The sequence below is a fragment of the Ahaetulla prasina genome, chromosome 6 (assembly GCF_028640845.1).
Source record: "Ahaetulla prasina isolate Xishuangbanna chromosome 6, ASM2864084v1, whole genome shotgun sequence".
Taxonomy (NCBI): domain Eukaryota; kingdom Metazoa; phylum Chordata; class Lepidosauria; order Squamata; family Colubridae; genus Ahaetulla; species Ahaetulla prasina.
In genome coordinates this window covers 65979240-66001238 of record NC_080544.1, presented here as the reverse complement: position 1 = coordinate 66001238, position 21999 = coordinate 65979240, and the positions used below count along the sequence as shown (strand labels likewise).

Sequence of the window (21999 nt, the reverse complement as noted above, 5' to 3'; positions counted from 1 at the left end):
TCTTCAGGACTGCTAATAGTGTTTATAGCCATAGTATATTATGGGCATGCAAGAACAGTCTGCTATTAGTTTATACAGGTAATTTTTAACATATGACCACAATTGGGAGCAGAATTTCCATTGCTAAATGAGTCATGACCAACCTTTTTTTTTTGCCATAGGTGTTAATCACAAAATTTGTGAAGTGAATCATGCAGCTGTTAAGAGAATCTGGCTTTACCGATTGACTTTTTTTATTGGAAGCTGGCTGGAAAGGTGGTAATGGGAGTCATGTGACCCTGGGACACAGCAAATGTCGTAAATACAAGTTGGTTGCCAAGCGCCTGAATTTTAATCATGTGACCGTGGGGATGCTGCAGTGGTTGCGTGAGGGCCAGTTATGTAAGTCACTTTTTTCATTGCCACTGTAACTTTAAATGGTCCCTAAACACATGGCTTTAAGTCGAGAGTGGTTAAGGCACCAGGCTAGAAAGCAAGAGAGTGTGATTTCAAGCTCCGCCTTAGCCATGAAAGCCAGCTGGGTGACCTCATTGTCTCTCAGCCAAATGCACCTCACAGGGTTGTTGTCTGGGGAAAATAGGAGGAGGAAAGTGCATTGGATATGTTCGCCGCCTTGAGTTATTTGTGAAAATAATAAAGGAAGGATATAAATGAATGAATGAATAAATAAATAAAAATTTTATAATCTCTAGTTTTGCAAAGTAGCATTAGAAGTATATTCACACCAAAAAAAAAAGCAAACAGGGAAAAATAAGAGCGTCCCTTTTTGAAATAGTTCTTGTTCATGTACATTTTCTACCCACCTACCTACTTATTTTAATATGTAAAATAAATTTCAATGAACAATCTAAATATTACTGGAATTACTTTTTACCATTAGAACATGACATGCATCCAAACACAAAATCCTTCAGTACAGTAAATATTTTGCCTTTAAGCTGCTACTAGATTCATTTAAAATTTTGTCATCTTAGCACAGGAAGTAGAAGGGAACAGTAGTACTTTGCAAGAAAATCAGCTACTTCACAGATACTAAATAAAATCAAAGAAATATTTTACCATTTCAGTGAACAAACTGTATTTCACTCAAAAGTGTTCAGGTACAGAGGCAGTTGGATCATAGCAACAATATTCATCAGCTTTGTGTGATATTTTGTGTATATTTTAATTTTAGCTATTTTCTTTAACTGTGAACCCATACAGAATCTCTTGTTTTCTCTAATCCTATTATTAGACTAATATATGCAGAGACTGATTCAGCAGCTTTTATTGATTCATTAATTATTTATTAATGAATCAAATCAATACTTTTAAAGGCTAATAGCAATTGTTAGTATATAAGCAAATTAATAGCGCCCTCTCGTGTCCTAGGTTGACTGAGATTTAACCTTTCAACCAAGACATACTGTATATATCGTAAAAATATCATTTCCAGGACTGTACGCTGCAAGTCATCTGAAACACATCAGTATATTCTGTTAATGTAACTTTTTGTTTGCCCAGTGCAGCCAGCAAAGGTACAGAAATAATCAGCAAAAGGAGGACAGATACTTGGACTGGAACCTCAGTCAATCTCAGACCCAATCTGCAGTTCTATACTGTATTGAGAAACAAGCGGGTGGAAGATGAAGCTCCCACCCATAGTACATCTGTCACAATATCTGATCTTATCAAGCAATCCATTACTTAATTAAGGCTTACAGAACAATGTTCTTGCTCCCCTTAGCTTTCTGTCATGCACATCAGAACATATAGACTATGATTTTAGTGATAAGACCTACAACGAAAGGTCTCTTCACTCAAAAAATAGAATATGCTGAACAGTCTAACCTGGGATAACTGTAGGAAAAAGAGATTTTTCTCTTAGAATCTTTGCAGATCCCCTTTCTGATCTCCACTCAGACATGAGTATCAATTATGAGGTATCATTGAAAATGATATGATGTATCATTGAAATCAAATTGATGAGTTTTGTTTTCCTGTTCATTTTCTGATTAAATTTTCCTATAGTCAATGTGTCATTTTATTGGTGTGTCATTTTTATTATACACTATTGGTTTTTTTTTCAGTGTTGTTTTTTTAATTGTAAATTCATTACTATTTAAATTAACTATATGCACCCGCTCCATTAGATTCTGGATGTCTTATAGATATAAAAGCAACAGAAGCCTTTAAACCATACAATACCATGGGCAGCCTGGTCTAAAACATTCACAACAATAACTCTGTTAGGAGTACACACACGTACAACTCCAGTTAAACTATTGAAATATTGCATCAGCATAAATTGCACAGCAGGATTTTTCTATTTCATGTGGCTATGTAGCATATTTAATTTATGCTGTTGAAAAAAGCATACCTTATGTAGACAAGCAGTTTGTTGCCCATAATGACTTGCTCATCTAAAAAACAGCAAAAAAATACATACATAATCTTGAAAACTGAACACATTTACTAAAAGGTCTAATGTATGCAAATTTAATGAAGCCATATACCAAAATCAAGATCCTATTACTGCTTTAAGTGGATAAATTGAGAGATGTCTGTGCCAAATTCAATGTATGCAGATATTTAAATATTTCCCAAGGTTCATGCCAAATACAACTTTCTAAACCTGACTGATAAAGTAAAAAAATAAATTCTACTCTTACATGTAGTATTATAGCTATCACTGTATAAAAAGACACATTACTTTTAGTCTTGAGAGTACAATCCTGTTCACTGTTTCAAAAACAAGTATTATACAAAACAGTGTAATATATATTGGCCCATCTACCTCAGCATTTTTTCCAATTAATAACAGTGACCCTCATGAAGGATTAGCAAGTTATTTAACTTTTGTATGTCTAAGATTAGGCACTCATACAAGACTACATATAAAAGTCATTTTTTCAGATAAATGTTATTGTCAGGACTATCCAATGAAGTAGTTCTCACACACAATAAGCCAATTATCAATAAATGAAAACTGTCAGGCTGAGAATATATTGAGTAAAAAATAGTAATGAATAGTATTCTTCATAAGCGTTATTAGAGGAAAAAAGGAACCCACAATATAAGAAGAAAGCCTTTCACAAAAAGTACTGATAAGACATGGTATACCTGAGAGAGATTTTCCAGCACTAAGTGGATGAGCAATGGCTTTGAACAATTTCTAAAAAAATAAAGGAGAAAAAATTAGCACATCAATGGTTCTTTTGTGATTTTGGTTTTTCATTCTTGAAAATTATTACATTCTAAACATTTTCACACATTGTCACGTAGAGATATTAGTGGACTTGACAGTAACATAGAAAACTTTGCAAAAGAAAAAGAAAAGCCTACAAAGTAACTTAAACAGGTACTGTATCAAGGATCCTGTAAGGATGGAAAGAGGTGTTCAGACATGGTAATTTTCTTTCTTTCTTTGTTTGTTTGCATTTATATCCCGCCCTTCTCCGAAGACTCAGGGTGGCTTACACTATGTTAGCAATAGTCTTCATTCTATTTGTATATTTATATACAAAGTCAACTTATTGCCCCCAACAATCTGGGTTCTCATTTTACCTACCTTATAAAGGATGGAAGGCTGAGTCAACCTTGGCCCTGGTGGGACTAGAACCTGCAGTAATTGCAAGCAGCTGCTGTTAATAACAGACTGTCTTAGCAGTCTGAGCCACTCAAGGACCCTCAAGGACAAATGATTAAGATCATTTTGCACAAGATTCATTTTTCTTGCATAGAGAAATGTTTTTTTAACAATGCAAGAAAAGAAGGAAGAGTAGAAGGAATGGTTTATTCTAGCAAGATTGATGTCAAATTAAACTCAAGAACAACATGGAACAATACAGTCAGAGTTCAGTTCTTTATTTGCTTACACATAGCAGAATCTTGCCAGATTAAACAAGGATATACCTTGAGAGATTCTAGGCGGTGGCTATCCTCTTCCTCTATGTCAGGCCTGGAAGTCATCTTTTGCTTTGGGCCTTCAGGCCTGCCACATTTACTGCGGTGGGAAACTGGGAGGGGGGATTGTATGGAGCATGGGTGAGATATAGTCATAATAACATTCCTTTCTCAGAGAGTCAATAACATCTTGCCCTGCACCTGGAGGGTTGGAACTGGGAGGCATCTCCAGTTGGGACAGTGTTTTGATTGGACCATGTGATGCACATGTGGGTGCTGGGCAAAGATTTGGACTTTCCTTCGGGTGGGGAAAACCTGGAAGCTTTCAGATTCGGGTTTTCCCAGATGTGTCAATATGACATCTCTAATAAAATGGAACTTTGAGGAACTTCAAGCCTCAGAGTCTTCTTTCGTTGCAGATGTTACTTGGAACCCTGACACTCTATTTACTCTAGGCTGTCACCTTCACCTTTCTGGAATGTACTCTCTCCTTCCTGGGAAACTGATGTTTCTTGTAGTTCATCACCTCTTCAATGGACATAATCTCTTATAATAATTTTGCTATTTTGCTCTCAATACTTGCTTATAGTCAAAGGCACAACAGTTATTCCCATGATCTCAGCAAGTGACTTTCATATTCTTTAAAGAAAATTTTGAAACTGCTCATTTATCCAAACTGAATCTGCATTTAATGGGAGATTTTAATTTGAAGATTTTTATGATATTTAGTAAATTGGTTTATTTTATTGTATTTGATTCTTTCTCTGTCTCTGTGTTTCTCAAGATCTATAAGCTATTGTAGCTAATTGCATTAAGAAGAAAAGGAATTATTAAAAGAATAATCCTAATTCAAAGCATTGATTAGCATTCAAACTACATCTTCCTACCTCCATTGGAGTAATGTAGTCATTCATTCCACTGTTATAGACATATATCATGGCATCATATAGGTGGTTTTCCCAACACATAAGGACAACCTAGAAGCAAAACTAAGTTTCAGATTTTTAAATGTGCTTAAAGCCACATGTAGATTAATCTCAGAACATACTTCACTTCAAGACATGAAATTTGTTAGCAATATTTATATGGATACAAGAGATAAAAGGCCTTCCTTTATCCATGAGTAGAAAATTCATAGCTTGTGAATCATCCGTTTCTCAAGACTCGCCAAAAACATCAGCCTTTTTAGGAAGCCTTCAACCTACGACTTCAAAGTCTGCATTTTCTCTGAATCCCTTTCCTTATGGGTTGGATAATCTGCCTTCATCAGATCTATATATATGGAACTAGTTATCTATAGATACATTTCAGTATTTGGTCCAATGCATTCATCAAAGTAGGCCTGAAGAGCAGATGGCACTATTTGCCCGTTTGTTACCAAAGTTCCTATGACTAAGGAATTATTATAACAAGCTTCCTCTTGTTATAACCACAAATCATTCTAAAATAAGATTTGGGGTTAATCAAGTGACAGATTAAAACACAAGATCTGGTTACCAAATACAGTGTACTTGGTACTTAACTGCTTTGAAACTCATCAAATTTGGTACTCAACCATTTTGACATAAACATTTTGTCCCGGTACTCATCATTTGTTTGGTACTTATCGCACCTCCTGGAACCACTTAATGGTGAGTACCAAGGTACCACTGTACTTTATAGCACTAAGGAAAACATACAATACAGAACTTTTTAAATATTCCTATTATTCTTCAATAATATGTTATAAACTACTAAAAATTATCACCTGTTGTATATCAAGGCTGGTAATATCCATATGTACAATGCAGGCTTCCATGTTTGCCATTAAGTTCTTATCTTGGAAATGAAGTAGCAAATCCTTCATAATCTGAGCTGTGATTCCAACCAATTTATCACTTAAAATGTATGGCTCAAGACATTCTAAAAACACTCCCTTTGCTACAGAATTTTCACTCATCTTGTCATACATTTGACCAAATAATATATCTCTGTGGAGGAAAAGACATGGCAAGTATTTGACAGAGATTATTCTGAAAGTTTATATTTTATGTAAACTGGATAAATTTTTAGCAATACATCTGTTTTAATCATCTGCTATTTTATAAAAAAAATTTCTAAACATAGTACTATTATTCAAAATTATGCAGACAGAACATACACATATATGTTTACCTTAAAGCTAACTATAGAACAATTATCCATTAAGATTATGCAAATCCATTGACAAGGTGCCTTTGAAGCACCACCTCCCCTTGAAGACTGCCCTACCCATTCTTAACACCCTCCCTCCCTACGTTCTCTGAAAATACACAGAAGATTCAGAGGAATTCTTCAAGTATTGCATGAAGCACTTCTCCAAGTGCTATGGCACAAGTAGATTAGATCTCACTCTTATTAAAACAACCTAGAAGACTAGCACAGACTGCAATCCAGATGCAGTCTACTGGAAAAATTGCCATAATTCATGAGGCATGGTTTTACTTACACTCGCTGAAGCAGAAGACAATAGTCAACAATGACAGGGACCATAGTCTGCAGAAAAGGAACATGGAAAATCTAACTATTTGCATATACCAAGAGCCTCTCCTTAGTAGACCAAAAGGTTCTTAATGGGAGAGGACTCTTAGATAGTCAAGTCCTATACCCAAATCTTAGATTGTGCTTAATAAGAAAGTAGCAACCAGTGCAGATCTTGCAGTGTAGTACTGTATTTTACAATTTAGATGCTATATTTTGCACTAATAGCAACTTATGAATACTTTTCAAGAACACATTAAATACAGGCTAATTTTTTTATTTACTGTATTGTGTGAATACCACCAATAATTGCCAAAGAACAAAATTATAATAAACTACTTAAGGCTGATGGCCTGACTGGCCTGAAAACAAGGCTTCTTGATACGTGTTAGCTCATTATACATCCATGTAAAATGATATGGGTATTTCACATTTAGTCATCTCTAAGGCAATTTGTACTCATCTCTCTTTTTATCTTCATCTTTTTCCTTCAAATTACAGTCAATGTTATGTATACAATGTTTCACCGGAAACTCTTGGTCTTTGAAAGACCGCAGGATTCTTTGCTCATTTTGCTGCATTAGACTAAGAAGACACACATCATGGTAGTTTTATTCTTGTCCATTATCTAAACAATGTATTTTCCTTCTAGCTCCTTAAGCAATTATATCTGTTCTTGACATCCCTTTATTCTTTTCTGTTTATTTTACATCTTCCTACAACTATATATACTTGTGAAGTCTCTTCAATATGAATTTTCCATTTATATGATAAATTGGAAATGAACCAAAATATGTGATAATGTTAGTGCCTAAGATCACAATTTCTTTTTCCTCTTGACGATAATTCAAGAGGAAAAGTTATTGCTCCTGCAAGTAGTAAGTCTAAAGTAGCATACCTGAAAATGTTGTTCCATAACTTGGATTTTACCCTGCTCAGGACATTTCTTCATGGTTCGATCAGCACAATGAATAAGTATTTCAACCATCTATAAACACAAAAAATTATAGTATGTCTATAGTCCTAATATAATGAGACACGTCTGATTAAAAAAAGTACTACAAAAATATTGGTACAATACTTTTTTGCCCAATAAGCACCTGTATATTCTATGAGGAAGTTTGCTTCAGGCATATTCTGAAATTATTTCCCAAGAGGATTGTCATTAAAATGGACTTGAAGGCAAGGCAAGGAAAAGCAAGATTCACCAATTTCCCAGACCTTCTTCGGGCTTAGATACTGAACCCCACGAGAAGTAGAATGCTTCCCCCCCTTTGTTTCTGATAAAGTGACAAAAGGGTTCTAGAACCAGTTTTCTGAGTGCAGAAGGAGGTCTGCCTGGGATTCCATTCCTACATTCTAGATCTGCTACTGCAATCTTTCTCTCTTTCTATCCCAGAGGACTTAATTAATAAATTTTGTTCTTGCAGATCCTAAAGGATGGGGGCCAAAAACATCTTAATAGATTATTTCCCCTCCTCCCCCAGAAAATTTTCATAGGATTCAAAGCTTCTTGCACTGAGAAGCTGCCATACGACTGAGAGAGCGGCCATACGGAACCACTAAGAAGCTGGGGTGGTCACAATGGAACGGAGAAAGCAAAGACAGAGTGCATCATCTGGATGAGAACCTGGCTTTATTGATAAAAGTTTCTTTTCATACCCACTTGGAATTAATATAGAGTGGAAAAGTGGCATAAAGCAAGGAGGGAGAAAAAATGGAAGGGGAAAAATGTTCAATGAATTAAAAAATTGATTAGTAACTGATCTGAAAGAGCGGACTTGAAATTAAGAAGAGACAGAAGATCAATTGAGTATTTTGCAAAAGATTGAATGACTATAAATGAATTGGAATTGAATAGAAATGGTTTTTAAAAATTGGAGTTTGAAACTGTTATTTTTGCAGAATGAAATATATTGCAGTGCCATCTGGTGGCAGAAAAGGAAAAAACTTTAAATTGAACATAAGATTTAAAGTTGACCTTGACAACGCTGGCTGGACTGATAAAAAAACAGATGTTTAAGAGAGAGAGGCATACTAGAAAGGAAATAAGAGATTTGTGTGCTGACTTTGTTTTTACTTTTTGATCTTTTATTTTTTTATTATTATTTTTTTTGCTCTTCTGAGTTCTTTGAAGTACTTCTTTGTGGAATTGTTGTTTTTATTTTTTATTTCTTCCTCTCTTTGGTTTACTATTTGTTGGTGGGAACAATGCTTTGATAAGATTTTTGGATCTGGTTTTTGGCCTTCACTTTTTTTCTTTATTTTTACCTTTTGTTCTCCTCTTTTCTCTGTTGCGTGATAAAGAAGTATTTGTGGTTCATTGGAAAATGTAACAGAATCTGAATTAAGGCAAGAAGAGCCTGAAGAAAGATAATTGTTCATTATTTTTTATATTTTTCCATTTTGCACTAATTTTTCTTTTTAGGATTTTTTCTTTTTTTCTCTTCTTTTTGATTGGTAACATTTTTGGCATTTTTTTCTTTCTTTTTTCCCCTTCCTTTTGGGGGGCTGGTTGGATTCCCCCTCCCCTTTTTAAATTTTTTTCTAATTCATCCAAAGGGGTGGATTAGATATTTGGATTATAAATAGAAACCATAATTGGATTATAAATTGGGCACACACAAGTCTAAGATGAAGAAATTTACAGCACATCTGCATCCAGCAGCAAGTCCCTCTATGACAGAATCACAAAAAACATCAGACGATGGAATTAAAAAATCTCATACAGGCCCTTCATGATAATTTGAAGGAGGATTTAAAAGAAGTTAAGGAGATGATTGGGAGAAATAAAGAAAGAATTCAAAAAGTAGAAGAAAAAACAGATTTGACAGAAAAAAAAGTGGGAGAACTTTGTCTTGTTTTTTAAGGCATAAGACAATTGCATGTAGTTCATATAGACCAAAAGCAAAAAACAAAATCCATCGGCCAAAAGCAAATTTTATATCGATTTGGAATTTTTCTTCCTGGTTTTAGAAAAAACAATTTTGAAATCTTTTCATAATTTCTATGAAGTTTGAGAGAAATTGTCCCAATCTACTTTCCAGTAATAGAAATTTGAGATGAATGTGAGCATATTCAAACATAAAATCATAAATAAACTGAATTATGGGACTGTATTCAGATCCTTCTACAGGAAAACATCTTTATTTCAGTTTTTAATTCTGCAGTAATACTGAAGTGGTAAAACTTTTACACTTAATCCAATATTAAACTTCTAAGTGACTGCATACAGGATTCCTGTAACAACTGTACACTAAAATTACCTCAAAGTAAGACAATCCTGAATTTAAGATAATTTTTCCACTTATAAAAGGAAGGTTAGATCTAAAACAGTAAAAAAAAGCACACTCCTCACATTTCTCCTTTATAATACTATTAGAGTAAAACAATTCTCTCATTTGAAAAGTAAATTATTTGGACATAGAAGAGTCTTCCTTTCTAGTTCACGGAACTAAACACCAAGTTCAGAGAGAAGAAATACAGGATTAAACATTCTTGGAGCTCTATTGTCTCAGTTTTATCCTCTTCTTTGCTGTTTAAAAATGTAGAAAATTAATAACCATCTATAATGTGAGTAGTTTGACCTAAAATTCTATTAAAATATACCTTAAATATCACGTATAAAGATGTAGATATACAAACGAGGATCCATTATAGGAAACTGCATGATTAAAAATCAACCATTTCATAATGAAACCCACATATATGTATTTCACAGAGGAAAATAAAATATACAAAAGGAATTTAATTCTAAAGCTGAACACAAGTTTAGATTAAACAAAAGAAAAACTCACCCTGTCTGCAACAACAGCCTTCCGTTTTTGTTCATCCCCAGATAAGCCTGTTTCAAAAATAAAAGTCTTTTAATTTTTAAACTCAGGATACAAACAGAAGCAATTTTCTTATTATCGCTTATAAAGTTTTAAGTATAATAACAAATGTTTTATAATTTATACTAACTATCCAGGTATAATTGAATTACTATGGTAATTCAATTATATGCTATTTCTTATGTTTAATGTTTCCAGTCTTATAACCATATTGAACTCAGAAGGTGGAATTTTTAATATTATGATAAATGATAAAAGACAGTATAACGTCTATTTACATAATGCATGCTAAATTCAGAAGCAGTGCCATACAACTTGAACTTTCCAGTTTTTACAACTTTCACATAAGATAACAACAATTTCGATCACCTCTAGCTATTCATATACTGTAACTTACTGTATGTCCTTTCAAAAGTGATATGCAAAAGCCTTGATTGTCCAAAGCCTTATAATGACACCCATGGCATTGGGAAGATTGTGACTTCATATGCAAGATGAGTAAATGGTACAGTACATGAAGTAACAAACGACAGGAAGAAATGATAGCAACCAAGAACAGAAAAAAAAATGCTGTTACTTGAGATAAATACACTTACCCACAACAGCTTTGGCTTTTCCTTCATGAAAGGACCACGACAAAGCCAATGCTTCATTAAGACATTCTTGTTTCAGAAGGTGATCGATCCTCTAAGATAAAAAGTACAAAAATTACATACAGAAATATAAATATTCAGTGAAACACAGATACTATAAATTTAACACAAACTTGCAGCGATCCTGTTTTTGTCTTTAGCATTCTAAAGGCTTGTTCTGAAGAAAGTAGCATTTTCTTTAAAATTTGAATGAAAACCATCTAGCTAATTCTGTTTTAAAAACAATTACTAATTCCTCTTTTCTCAGTCAGAAATTTAAACAATGTTTAGGAACCATTTTAAACTAAAAATAATATAACCTAAAATCAAGATCTTCCACACACCCACTAAAATAATTATATTTGTATTATTTTTCAATCTGAAATAAAATTTACAAGCAAATTCCAAGTGGAATTAAATAGACAGGTTATCAGTGGCAGATAATGGTTGGCTGGGGAATGCTGTAAGTTGAAGTTTACCTCTTAAAATTGCCAGTTTTGAGAAATATTAGTTTAAAATGTTATATTAATAAAAAAGATACACAAAACTCGGGATACTGATATTTTTTTCAATAATCCGTACATTTTATTTAAAAATGTTTCTCACAGACAGCTCTATTTATCAAGCCATGAAAAAAGTAATTTGTTCCTTCTTTTCTCACTTACCTCCCTCCAGGTCCTCAGTGTTAAAACATGAACAGACTGAAAGCAAATGAGGGGAAAACAGGTGAGCATCAGATATTAATTTAAGAGTATTATTAGCAATAATTATAGCATCTTAAGTAGAAGAAGAATGATGAATCAACTTTTCACACATATGCTTCCTTTGATTTTGGCAGGGGAATTACTGAAGTTGAAATCAATGTATCTCAGAGGTGTCCATGTCAAAGAAGACTATTTTTTATTTATTTATTTATTTATTTTTGTCACACAGTATATATAAGCATAAGCATGAGATAATTATACAATATATAAGCATATATATGAGTATAAGTATGTAATAACTATATTAATTGGATATAACGAAGGAAAACAATAGGACAGGAATGGTAGGCACGCTTGTGCTCTTATGCACGCCCCTTACAGACCTCTTAGGAATGGGGTGAGGTCAGTGGTGGGATTCACGTAATTTAACAACCAGTTCTCTGCCCTAATGATTTCTTCCAATGACCAGTTTGCCAAACTGCTCAGAAAGTTAACAACCGGTTCTCCCGAAGTGGTGCGAACTGGCTGAATCCCACCACTGGGTGAGGTCAATGGTAGATAGTTTTTGGTTGAAGCTTTTGGGATTTTGGGAAGAGACCACAGAGTCAGGTAGTGTATTCCAAGCATTAACAACTCTGTTATTGAAGTCATATTTTCTGCAATCAAGATTGGAGCGGTTAACATTAAGCTTAAATCTATTGTGTGCTCGAGTATTGTTGCAATTGAAGCTGAAGTAGTCTTTGACAGGAAGGACATTGTAGAATATACTATATTCTACAATATCTATCTATCTATCTATCTATCTATCTATCTATCTATCTATCTATCTATCTATCTATCTATCTATCTATCTATCTTTAGTATTATATAATATAATATAATACTATGCTGAACTATTTTTCAGTTGTTGACAAAAACAATTTTGCTAACAATAAAAATCCCCCGAAGTCTCATAATCATATATTCTTCTTTCTCTTTCCTTCTCCAGAGCAGCTGCAATAAAAAGTTCAAACGCCGTCATTATTAATTTTGCTTAATTCAAGCTTGCTGTGTTACCTGAACTGAACAAATATATGTAGAAATGTTCACTGTCCTGTTATAAAAATGTATTTGAATTAAATCACCTGATTAAAGGACAGGTGATTTATTCAGCCAACAGGTCTGATAAGTAATAAAATAAATCATAAAGAAGAATAAGGTTCATTCAGTCTTCCATCCTTCCGAGGTCAGTAAAATGAGGATCCAGATTGTTGGGGACAATATGCTGACTCTGTAAACCGCTTAGAGAGGGCTGTAAAAGCACTGTGAAGTGATATATAAGTCTAAGTGCTATTGCTATTGCTATTAAACTGGACAAACTTACCTTTGTACCCAAATAAAAAATCTGACCACCACAGTTGCTGATTGACTGGTAGCAAGCCTTCTCACCTACCAGCGCCTAAAAACATAGAACATTTTTATTTATGAAGGAGTACATAGTTTACGTTGCTATTGGATAAAAGTCAGGTATAATAAATACCCAATCATTTAACATATAAATGAAGCAAGACAAGTAACATATATTTATTTATTTATTTATTTTTATTTATTTTATTAAATTTTTATACCGCCCTTCTCCCGAAGGACTCAGGGCGGTGTACAGCCAAAGTAAAAACAAAGATATATACAGTTTAAAACAACAATTAAAAAGAGCAAATTTTAAAGGCCGATTATTAAAATTTAAATTAAAAAGTTAAAAAATATTAAAACCCCAATTAAAATACATCACTAAATTATGCCAGTCCCGCTTTAATGAATAAATATGTTTTGAGCTCACGACGGAAGGTCCGAAGATCGGGCACTTGACGCAGACCGGGGGGAAGTTCATTCCAGGCGTCACTGCCCCCACAGAGAAGGCCCTACTCCTGGGGCCGCCAGCCGACACTGTTTGGCGGACGGCACCCTGAGGAGACCCTCTCTGTGAGCGTCTGGTCGGTGGGAGGCAAAGGTAACAGCAGGCGGTCTCGTAAGTACCGGGTCCTAAGCCATGGAGCGCTTTAAAGATAGTTACCAAAATCTTGAAGCGCACCAAAGACCACAGGAAGCCAGTGCAAGCTACGGAGCAGCGATGTCACACAGTATATATAAGCATAAGCATGAGATAATTATACAATATATAAGCATATATATGAGTATAGGTATGTAATAACTATATTAATTGGATATAATGAAGGAAAACAATAGGACAGGAATGGTAGGCACGCTTGTGCTCTTATGCACGCCCCTTACAGACCTCTTAGGAATGGGGTGAGGTCAATGGTGGGATTCACGTAATTTAACAACCGGTTCTCTGCCCTAATGATTTCTTCCAATGACCAGTTTGCCAAACTGCTCAGAAAGTTAACAACCGGTTCTCCCGAAGTGGTGCGAACTGACTGAATCCCACCACTGGGTGAGGTCAATGGTAGATAGTTTTTGGTTGAAGCTTTTGGGATTTTGGGAAGAGACCACAGAGTCAGGTAGTGTATTCCAAGCATTAACAACTCTGTTATTGAAGTCATATTTTCTGCAATCAAGATTGGAGCGGTTAACATTAAGCTTAAATCTATTGTGTGCTCGTGTATTGTTGCAATTGAAGCTGAAGTAGCCTTTGACAGGAAGGACATTGTAGAATATACTATATTCTACAATATCTATCTATCTATCTATCTATCTATCTATCTATCTATCTATCTATCTATCTATCTATCTATCTATCTATCTATCTTTAGTATTATATAATATAATATAATACTATGCTGAACTATTTTTCAGTTGTTGACAAAAACAATTTTGCTAACAATAAAAATCCCCCGAAGTCTCATAATCATATATTCTTCTTTCTCTTTCCTTCTCCAGAGCAGCTGCAATAAAAAGTTCAAACGCCGTCATTATTAATTTTGCTTAATTCAAGCTTGCTGTGTTACCTGAACTGAACAAATATATGTAGAAATGTTCACTGTCCTGTTATAAAAATGTATTTGAATTAAATCACCTGATTAAAGGACAGGTGATTTATTCAATAACAGGTCTGATAAGTAATAAAATAAATCATAAAGAAGAATAAGGTTCATTCAGTCTTCCATCCTTCCGAGGTCAGTAAAATGAGGATCCAGATTGTTGGGGACAATATGCTGACTCTGTAAACCGCTTAGAGAGGGCTGTAAAAGTACTGTGAAGTGATATATAAGTCTAAGTGCTATTGCTATTGCTATTAAACTGGACAAACTTACCTTTGTACCCAAATAAAAAATCTGACCACCACAGTTGCTGATTGACTGGTAGCAAGCCTTCTCACCTACCAGTGCCTAAAAACATAGAACATTTTTATTTATGCAGGAGTACATAGTTTACGTTGCTATTGGATAAAAGCCAGGTATAATAAATACCCAATCATTTAACATATAAATGAAGCAAGACAAGTAACATATATTTATTTATTTATTTATTTTTATTTATTAATTTTATACGCCCTTCTCCCGAAGGACTCAGTGTACAGCCAAAGTAAAACAAAGATATATACAGTTTAAAACAACAATTAAAAGAGCAAATTTTAAAGGCCGATTATTAAAATTTAAATTAAAAAGTTAAAAATATTAAAACCCCAATTAAAATACATCACTAATTATGCCAGTCCGCTTTAATGAATAAATATGTTTTGAGCTCACGACGGAAGGTCCAAGATCGGGCACTTGACGAGACCGGGGAAGTTCATTCCAGGCGTCACTGCCCCCACAGAGAAGGCCCTACTCCTGGGGCCGCCAGCCGACACTGTTTGGCGGACGGCACCCTGAGGAGACCCTCTCTGTGAGCGTCTGGTCGGTGGGAGGCAAAGGTAACAGCAGGCGGTCTCGTAAGTACCGGGTCCTAAGCCATGGGCGCTTTAAAGATAGTTACCAAAATCTTGAAGCGCACCCGAAGACCACAGGAAGCCAGTGCAAGCTACGGAGCAGCGATGTCACGTGGGAGCCACGAGCGGCTCCCGTTACTACTCGCGCAGCCGCATTCTGGACTAACTGCAGCCTCCGGGTGCACCTCAAGGGCAGCCCCATGTAGAGAGCATTGCAATAATCCAGCCTAGGCGTAACCAGGCGTGGTGACCGTGCATAAGGCATCCCGATCAAGGAAGGGGCGCAACTGGCGAACCAGGCGAACCTGGTAAAGGCCCTCCTGGCGACGGCCGCCAGGTGTTCATCAAAGACAGCCGTCCGTCCAGGAGGACACCCAAGTTGCGAACCGCCTCCTTTGGGGCCACTAACTCGCCCCCAACAGTCAGCTGCGGATGCAGCTGACTGTACCGGGATGCCGGCATCCACAGCCACTCCGTCTTGGAGGATTGAGCTTGAGTCTGTTTCTCCCCATCCAGACCCGTACAGCTTCCAGGCACGGGACAGCACTTGACCGCTTCGTTGGGGTGGTCCGGGTGGAAAAGTACAGCTGAGTATCATCAGCGTACAGATGATAACTCACCCGAAACCACTGATGACCTCACCCAGCGGCTTCATATAGATGTTGAACAGGGTGGGCGAGAGAATCGACCCTGAGGCACCCACAAGTGAGGCGCCTCGGGGCGACCTCTGCCCCCTGTCAACACCGTCTGCGACGGTCAGAGAGATAGGAGGAGAACCACCGATAAACGGTGCCCCCCACTCCCAATCCCACCAACCGGCGCAGCAGGATACCATGGTCGATGGTATCGAAAGCCGCTGAGAGATCTAATAGGACCAAGGCAGAGGAGCAACCCCTGTCCCTGGCCCTCCAGAGGTCATCCACCAACGCGACCAAAGCCGTCTCCGTGCTATAACCGGGTCGGAAGCCGGACTGGAACGGGTCCAGATAGACAGTTTCCTCCAGGTGCCGGGGGAGCTGCCATGCAACCACACTCTCAACAACCTTCGCCAGTTTATCCTCAATGTCTTTGAATTTGCAGTATATAGTACATACCATATAGTACTATATAGTACGTACCAGTACATAAAACAAAAAAGAGCTTTAACTGTTTAACATTAATTTACACTCTATACTAGAAAATTGTTACTATACAGTACTGAATTATGACATAAACATGACAAGGATCTCAGTTATTTGAGACCTGCCTCTCCCCAATCATATCTACTCCTCAGTTCTGGCAGGAGATGTGTGCTCTGGATCCTATCTATTGCAGAGCGACATCTGGCGGGGCCCAAGAAGAGACCCTTTTTTGTTGTGACAACTATCCTTTGGAACACCATTCCCCAGACATTAGATTTGCTCTGACTTTGAAGGCCCTTTAAACACAATTTTAAAAGTCTAGACTTGAACAGCAAAGGGGAAAAAAACCTTGTTATCCTCTGTAACATGCAGCAGCTATAAACTGTCTATATCTCGATCCACTGAAAAGCAAAGCTATATTTCAGAAATATAAAATGGAATTCGATTTCTTTGGTCAGGCTGTACATGTCATATTCCTGTAAACTTGTAATTCCTATAAATATTACAGCTACATTAACATCTGAAAGTCACTTACCGACTGGATATACCCAACTGCACAGAAAATTTTATGCCAGTGCAAGCAACAAGGCTCAATAAAACTGGGTTAATCTTTATGGTGAAGGGCTTTCAAAAGTTATGTTTGTCATAATGGATACAATGGCTATACATCAGCAATATATTATAAAATATATAAATGCAGCTACCATGTAAAATTGTATTAAAACCATTTCCTATAAAATGCTTTGAAAAAGTAATGCCTTTGTTATTACAACCAGTAATAAGAGTGTACTATATAGCAGAAAATAAGCAGCCATGATATAGAGAGAGTAAAAGAAATAAAATTATATCTGTAACATTTCAAGACACCTCAAATTTCAAAAAAGAATACTACAAAAGCAAAACAGAATAGAATACTACAGAAACAAAATAGAGCCATACCAGTGCTTGGCTAACATTGCCTCCTGTTGCCAACGATTTGAAGTGGCTGCTATTGTATACTAGCTGAACTTCTGATATTTCTACAGTCTCAAGTTCCTCCTGTGTATGACGATCTATCACATGTAATTTTTCCACACTGTCTAGAAGCACAATTGTATGGGAGTTTATCCACTAGAGGAAAGCAAAAACAAGACATATTAAAACAGTGATAGCGTATAATAAAAAAGACTTACAAACGATATTATTCAAGTATTGAAGTTAGCAGCACTGTACAATTTCGTCTGAAAGTTGTACAGTAATGTCACAACAAATGATTCAGAAAAGCGACATCAGGAGAATTACAGAAGTAAGAGCTCATCTCCAACACTGTGTTGGAGGCACTATATGTTAAATGGAGGAGGGGGGGGGTGTTCAGACAAACTGGAAGGGATGTAAAGAATGAGAATGAAAATAATCAGGGAACTGGAAGTTAATTCCTATGAGGGAAACTGAGGAAGCTACACTCAGGCTCCAACAAAAATATAACTAAATATAGATGTATGACTTATCAGCCACCTCAAGTTAACATCAACTTATACAGCATTTAATTCTTGAAAACTTAAAAGTTTACACTCAGTTTGTGACTTAAGGCGTCCTACTAAGAGTATTGCACTAATATGGGTTCCGAACATTCGTAACAGTTGACATAGCAATCTTGCTTATTATTCTTATCAGCTGACATAGCTACCTTGCTTATGATGTGTATTTTTACATATTCATAAAATTTCTTTCTAGACTTCATACAAATATTTTTTTCTTTTCTATTACTATAAAGAACATAAGAAATTGTTATATTCCTGCCAAGTAGAGTTTGGAAACACATGAAAAATGGCATATGTAGCAAAAATGTATCCAAAAATTGCATTTATTATTAAATAATTATTCAGAAAACAAATAAAAGTCATTAGTCTGTTGTTGTTTTTTACAGACATCTTAAGTCGCTTTAATTTGAGATATACTGTACAGATCTTTTGTCAAGCTAGAAAATACTAGTATTTTCTACTTAAGTATAAAATTTGAATACTTACTGTAAAATTGATTAAATCATAATGCAAGTGTAGCTGCTTCTGCTTCGTAACATGTATTGCTCCAGATTCATCTCTTTTTACCTAATGGAGAAGTTTATCCCATTATTCTTTGACATCTCCCTTGCAAATAAAGATTCTTTGGTATTAATTTTGTAACTTACTAACGTTTGCAAGCAATACTTAGACATTACAATATATTTGAAGATATTTATACTGTATTTGAAGATATTTAGTATATTTACATAATGGAATAAAAAGACAAATGCAAAATATAAATTGTAGTCAAACACTGAATCATCTAGAAAGCAATTGTTCTGGGAATTTTTGGCATGAATATCACAACAATCCAATCTTACGGTTTGCAATAACTTTTGTAAATAATATGATCATTCGAATTTGTAATGAAACTAGCACATATGAACACTCGTTTAAAAATACAGCCATTTCCAACTCAGGAGCCAAGCACAAAAATTATTTTCCATTCATTTTAAGAGAAGACATTTACAAAAGCAAATTTCAGACTTTAGGGATAGCCTGAGCCTTACCAGAAGGAAATGGACCACATCTCCCCGACAGAAAGCAAGCACTGGATTCACAGATGTTTGGGCAGCAACAAAATACCAGGCAAGCAGTGGAACACTAGATGGTTCCATCTTTTTTTTAAAAAAAAAAAAGGCAGAGGGAGAGGAGAGATTCAATTGTTACCACCACAGAAGAAATAAAAAATGCCACATGGGTAAAATGTAAGATCTTCTTGCGAGTAAAATGCAAGAGTAAATTATATAATATCTTTTATTTTAACTTTTATAGATATATGCCTAGTTAGCTATTTAAAACATTATTAGCTCAAACACATCAGAAGATGCTCTAATCCCACCAATTTCAATTAATTTAGGTATGCTTAGCAGTACATGATCACAAATGAAGGCAAATATACATGATCTAAGATAACGTTGCAGGATCCAATCTGAGTTGGCCCCAGTGACTGACTCAGATTGGATCTAGCACATGATCAAGATAGTCTCAGGACAGAACAGACACATAAATTATCATCATATAAATCTAATAATGAAAACCAGCTTAGAATACAATATAAATCAAACACACATTAGAAAAAGAATTTTGTAGTGGATGGATCAGTACAATTTAATATAGACTGGTTTTTTTGAATGTTTAGAAACTTTATGTTCCATTCATTTCCCAAGCCTGCAAGTTCTGTTCTTTATATATGCCAGTTCTATAATAATCTTATTCTATTAAACCTTCAGAAAGCAGCTAGATTTCCAAGCTACTTTTTCCTGAAATAATAATGACTTCACTTAAGTGCTGAAATTCCCTTTTCAGAGGCCCATTTCACTTTCAGTATTTTTTAAAAAGATGGTAAAGATCTTATCTGATCTTCTAATTAATTGCTATTTTAAAATCATTTTTTGCTGCATATTTCATGGTTGCTGAATTTTATGCTTCATATTAATGGAAGCTTTCACTCTTTAAATGTTTACAGATAGCCCTTGACTTACAATCCAAAATTTCTGTTTGTAAGCGTTAAGTGAATTTGCCCCATTTTACAACTTTTCCTACCACAGTTGTTAAGTGAATCACTGCAATTGTTAACTTAGTAACAATTGTTAAGTGAATCTAGTTTCCCCATTGACTTTGCTTATCAGAAGGTCATAAAAGGTGGTCACATGATCTTGAGATACTACAATTGTCAGAAATATGAATCAGTTGTCAAGTGTCTGAATATTGATCACATGACCACAGGGAAGCTGCAATCGTTGTGTGTAAAACGGTCATAAGTCACTCTTTCCAGGTGTGTTGTAACTTTGAACAGTCACTAAATAAACTGTTGCAGTCGAGAACTATCAGTATTTGTAATTAAATATTTATAATTCTTGGGAGAATAGGAGTATAAATATTTAAAAATAAGCAAAAAAATTAACAGAATTACTCACACGACCATATGGGAATGTCATCCACACTTTCAAAGATGGCTTCAATCCAATCACAAGAATCTGAAGTTAATAATAGCAATAATAATATAAAAATCATCCTTAACATCTGCATTTTACCATCTTTTTCAAATATTGGTTTTAAAATGGGGTGTTTATGGAAGGTAGGTTACCTTTGTTAAGGAAGCCATAGCTAGCAGAGAATATTGGGTGATAGGATGGTCTCTCAGCTCAGCCTTCGCATGTAAAGGCTCAATGCAGCAAACCTCTCCCTTCGAACCACTGAACAAACAGCGAGATTCACACGTTCTCACACCCATTACTCTCCTGAATCATAGAAAATGGGACAGATTTAGGTACATGTCATAAAGCAACCTATTTAAATGTAGCATTTTTTTAAAAAAAAGTATGTCATACAATTTAAATAGGGTAGATATGATCCCAGAAGCGATAGAAAAATTGTGTCCAAGTCCTGTAATTAATATGATAATTTTTCCTTCTGCAGTTAATTTTTATATGGTTCTGATAGGACTACATATGAACCTATAAACAATGACACAGTAGATAATGGTTGAGAAAAATAAAAGTAGTAAAGGAAACATTATTTTGTCAAATAATATACAAACTGCAATCAAAATTTAAATGTCTGTGGAGATTCTCAGTCATCTGGGTCATGGTTGTCCCAAAGGTGCTTTTTCAAAAGGCAACTGGACAGCCAGATGTTGAGACCCAATGGCTGAAGTTGGGCTCTAGGAAGTAGGTGGTTTTGTTGCTGTTGCCAGCCTTCCTTTAGCTCCCTGACTTGCCTACCTGAGATGCTTGGCTGACACTGGGTTGGCAATGGAGTCTAATAGTTCTGGAGATTTTAACTTGCCCTCATGTGTCATTCAAGCTGGAGTGGCTCAGGAGTCTGTGTCTGACATGGCAACCATGGATCTGAGCCAAGTTGTCAAGGGCCTGACTCACAGAAACAAGCACAGATTAGATCTGGGGATTTTTTTTGCGGGGAGTGGGGGGGTTGATCTCAGAGCAATTGTGACACATTGAAGGTGAAGGTCATCAGTCTTTGGTCATGGTTATTCTCTGCTTGCTTTTCAGACTGCTTTTCATACAAAGGTACCATTCCCCTCCAGAGATCTATTAGATCAGTCCCTCCCAAGATCTAAAGATTTCAGAGGAAGCTTTGGAATTTTCCTGAAGGCTTGGCAGGCAGTCTGAGTGAGACTTTTCATTTCTGCCAGGATAGGGCTTTTGCAAGTGCAAAGTGGATCAGATTGCCCTTGTGTAGTCTTTCCCTGTACATTAGACTCAGGGGAACAAAGAGAATGTCATCTGATGGGACCCAGGAAGCACGCCTTCACTCTAACAGCACCACTGGAAAAATCATCTCCCAAGAGATTTGAATTGTCTTGACCTTTAAGTGAACTTTAAAAATCTAGTTTCTTCCTCAAAGTCTGAAATAGGTCGAGGTATGTCCACCAAGATTGTATTACATCAGT

General features: G+C 35.7%; 1 protein-coding gene across 5 annotated transcripts in view; it reads right to left on the bottom strand.

The window, feature by feature from the left end:
* Positions 1-21999, bottom strand: part of VPS8 (VPS8 subunit of CORVET complex) — a 139822-nt gene that overhangs the window by 105769 nt on the left and 12054 nt on the right. For 3 of the 5 annotated variants that reach the window (XR_009155627.1, XR_009155626.1, XM_058187349.1), the window contains exons 11-25: positions 20674-20827; positions 20504-20563; positions 19094-19201; positions 18549-18629; positions 17482-17652; positions 12917-12991; positions 11515-11550; positions 10814-10904; positions 10182-10228; positions 7283-7372; positions 6353-6399; positions 5633-5855; positions 4773-4862; positions 3103-3154; positions 2360-2402 (exon numbers count right to left, since the gene is read on the bottom strand). Coding sequence is in view for 3 of the 5 variants with exons in the window: in XM_058187349.1 (XP_058043332.1) it covers positions 2360-2402; positions 3103-3154; positions 4773-4862; positions 5633-5855; positions 6353-6399; positions 7283-7372; positions 10182-10228; positions 10814-10904; positions 11515-11550; positions 12917-12991; positions 17482-17652; positions 18549-18629; positions 19094-19201; positions 20504-20563; positions 20674-20827 (1368 nt within the window). In the remaining 2 variants the exon portion in view is untranslated. Of the gene's footprint in view, positions 1-2359; positions 2403-3102; positions 3155-4772; positions 4863-5632; positions 5856-6352; positions 6400-7282; positions 7373-10181; positions 10229-10813; positions 10905-11514; positions 11551-12916; positions 12992-14804; positions 14880-17481; positions 17653-18548; positions 18630-19093; positions 19202-20503; positions 20564-20673; positions 20828-21999 lie in introns of all 5 variants that reach the window. The other 2 variants (XM_058187348.1, XM_058187350.1) reach the window with 2 other exon arrangements.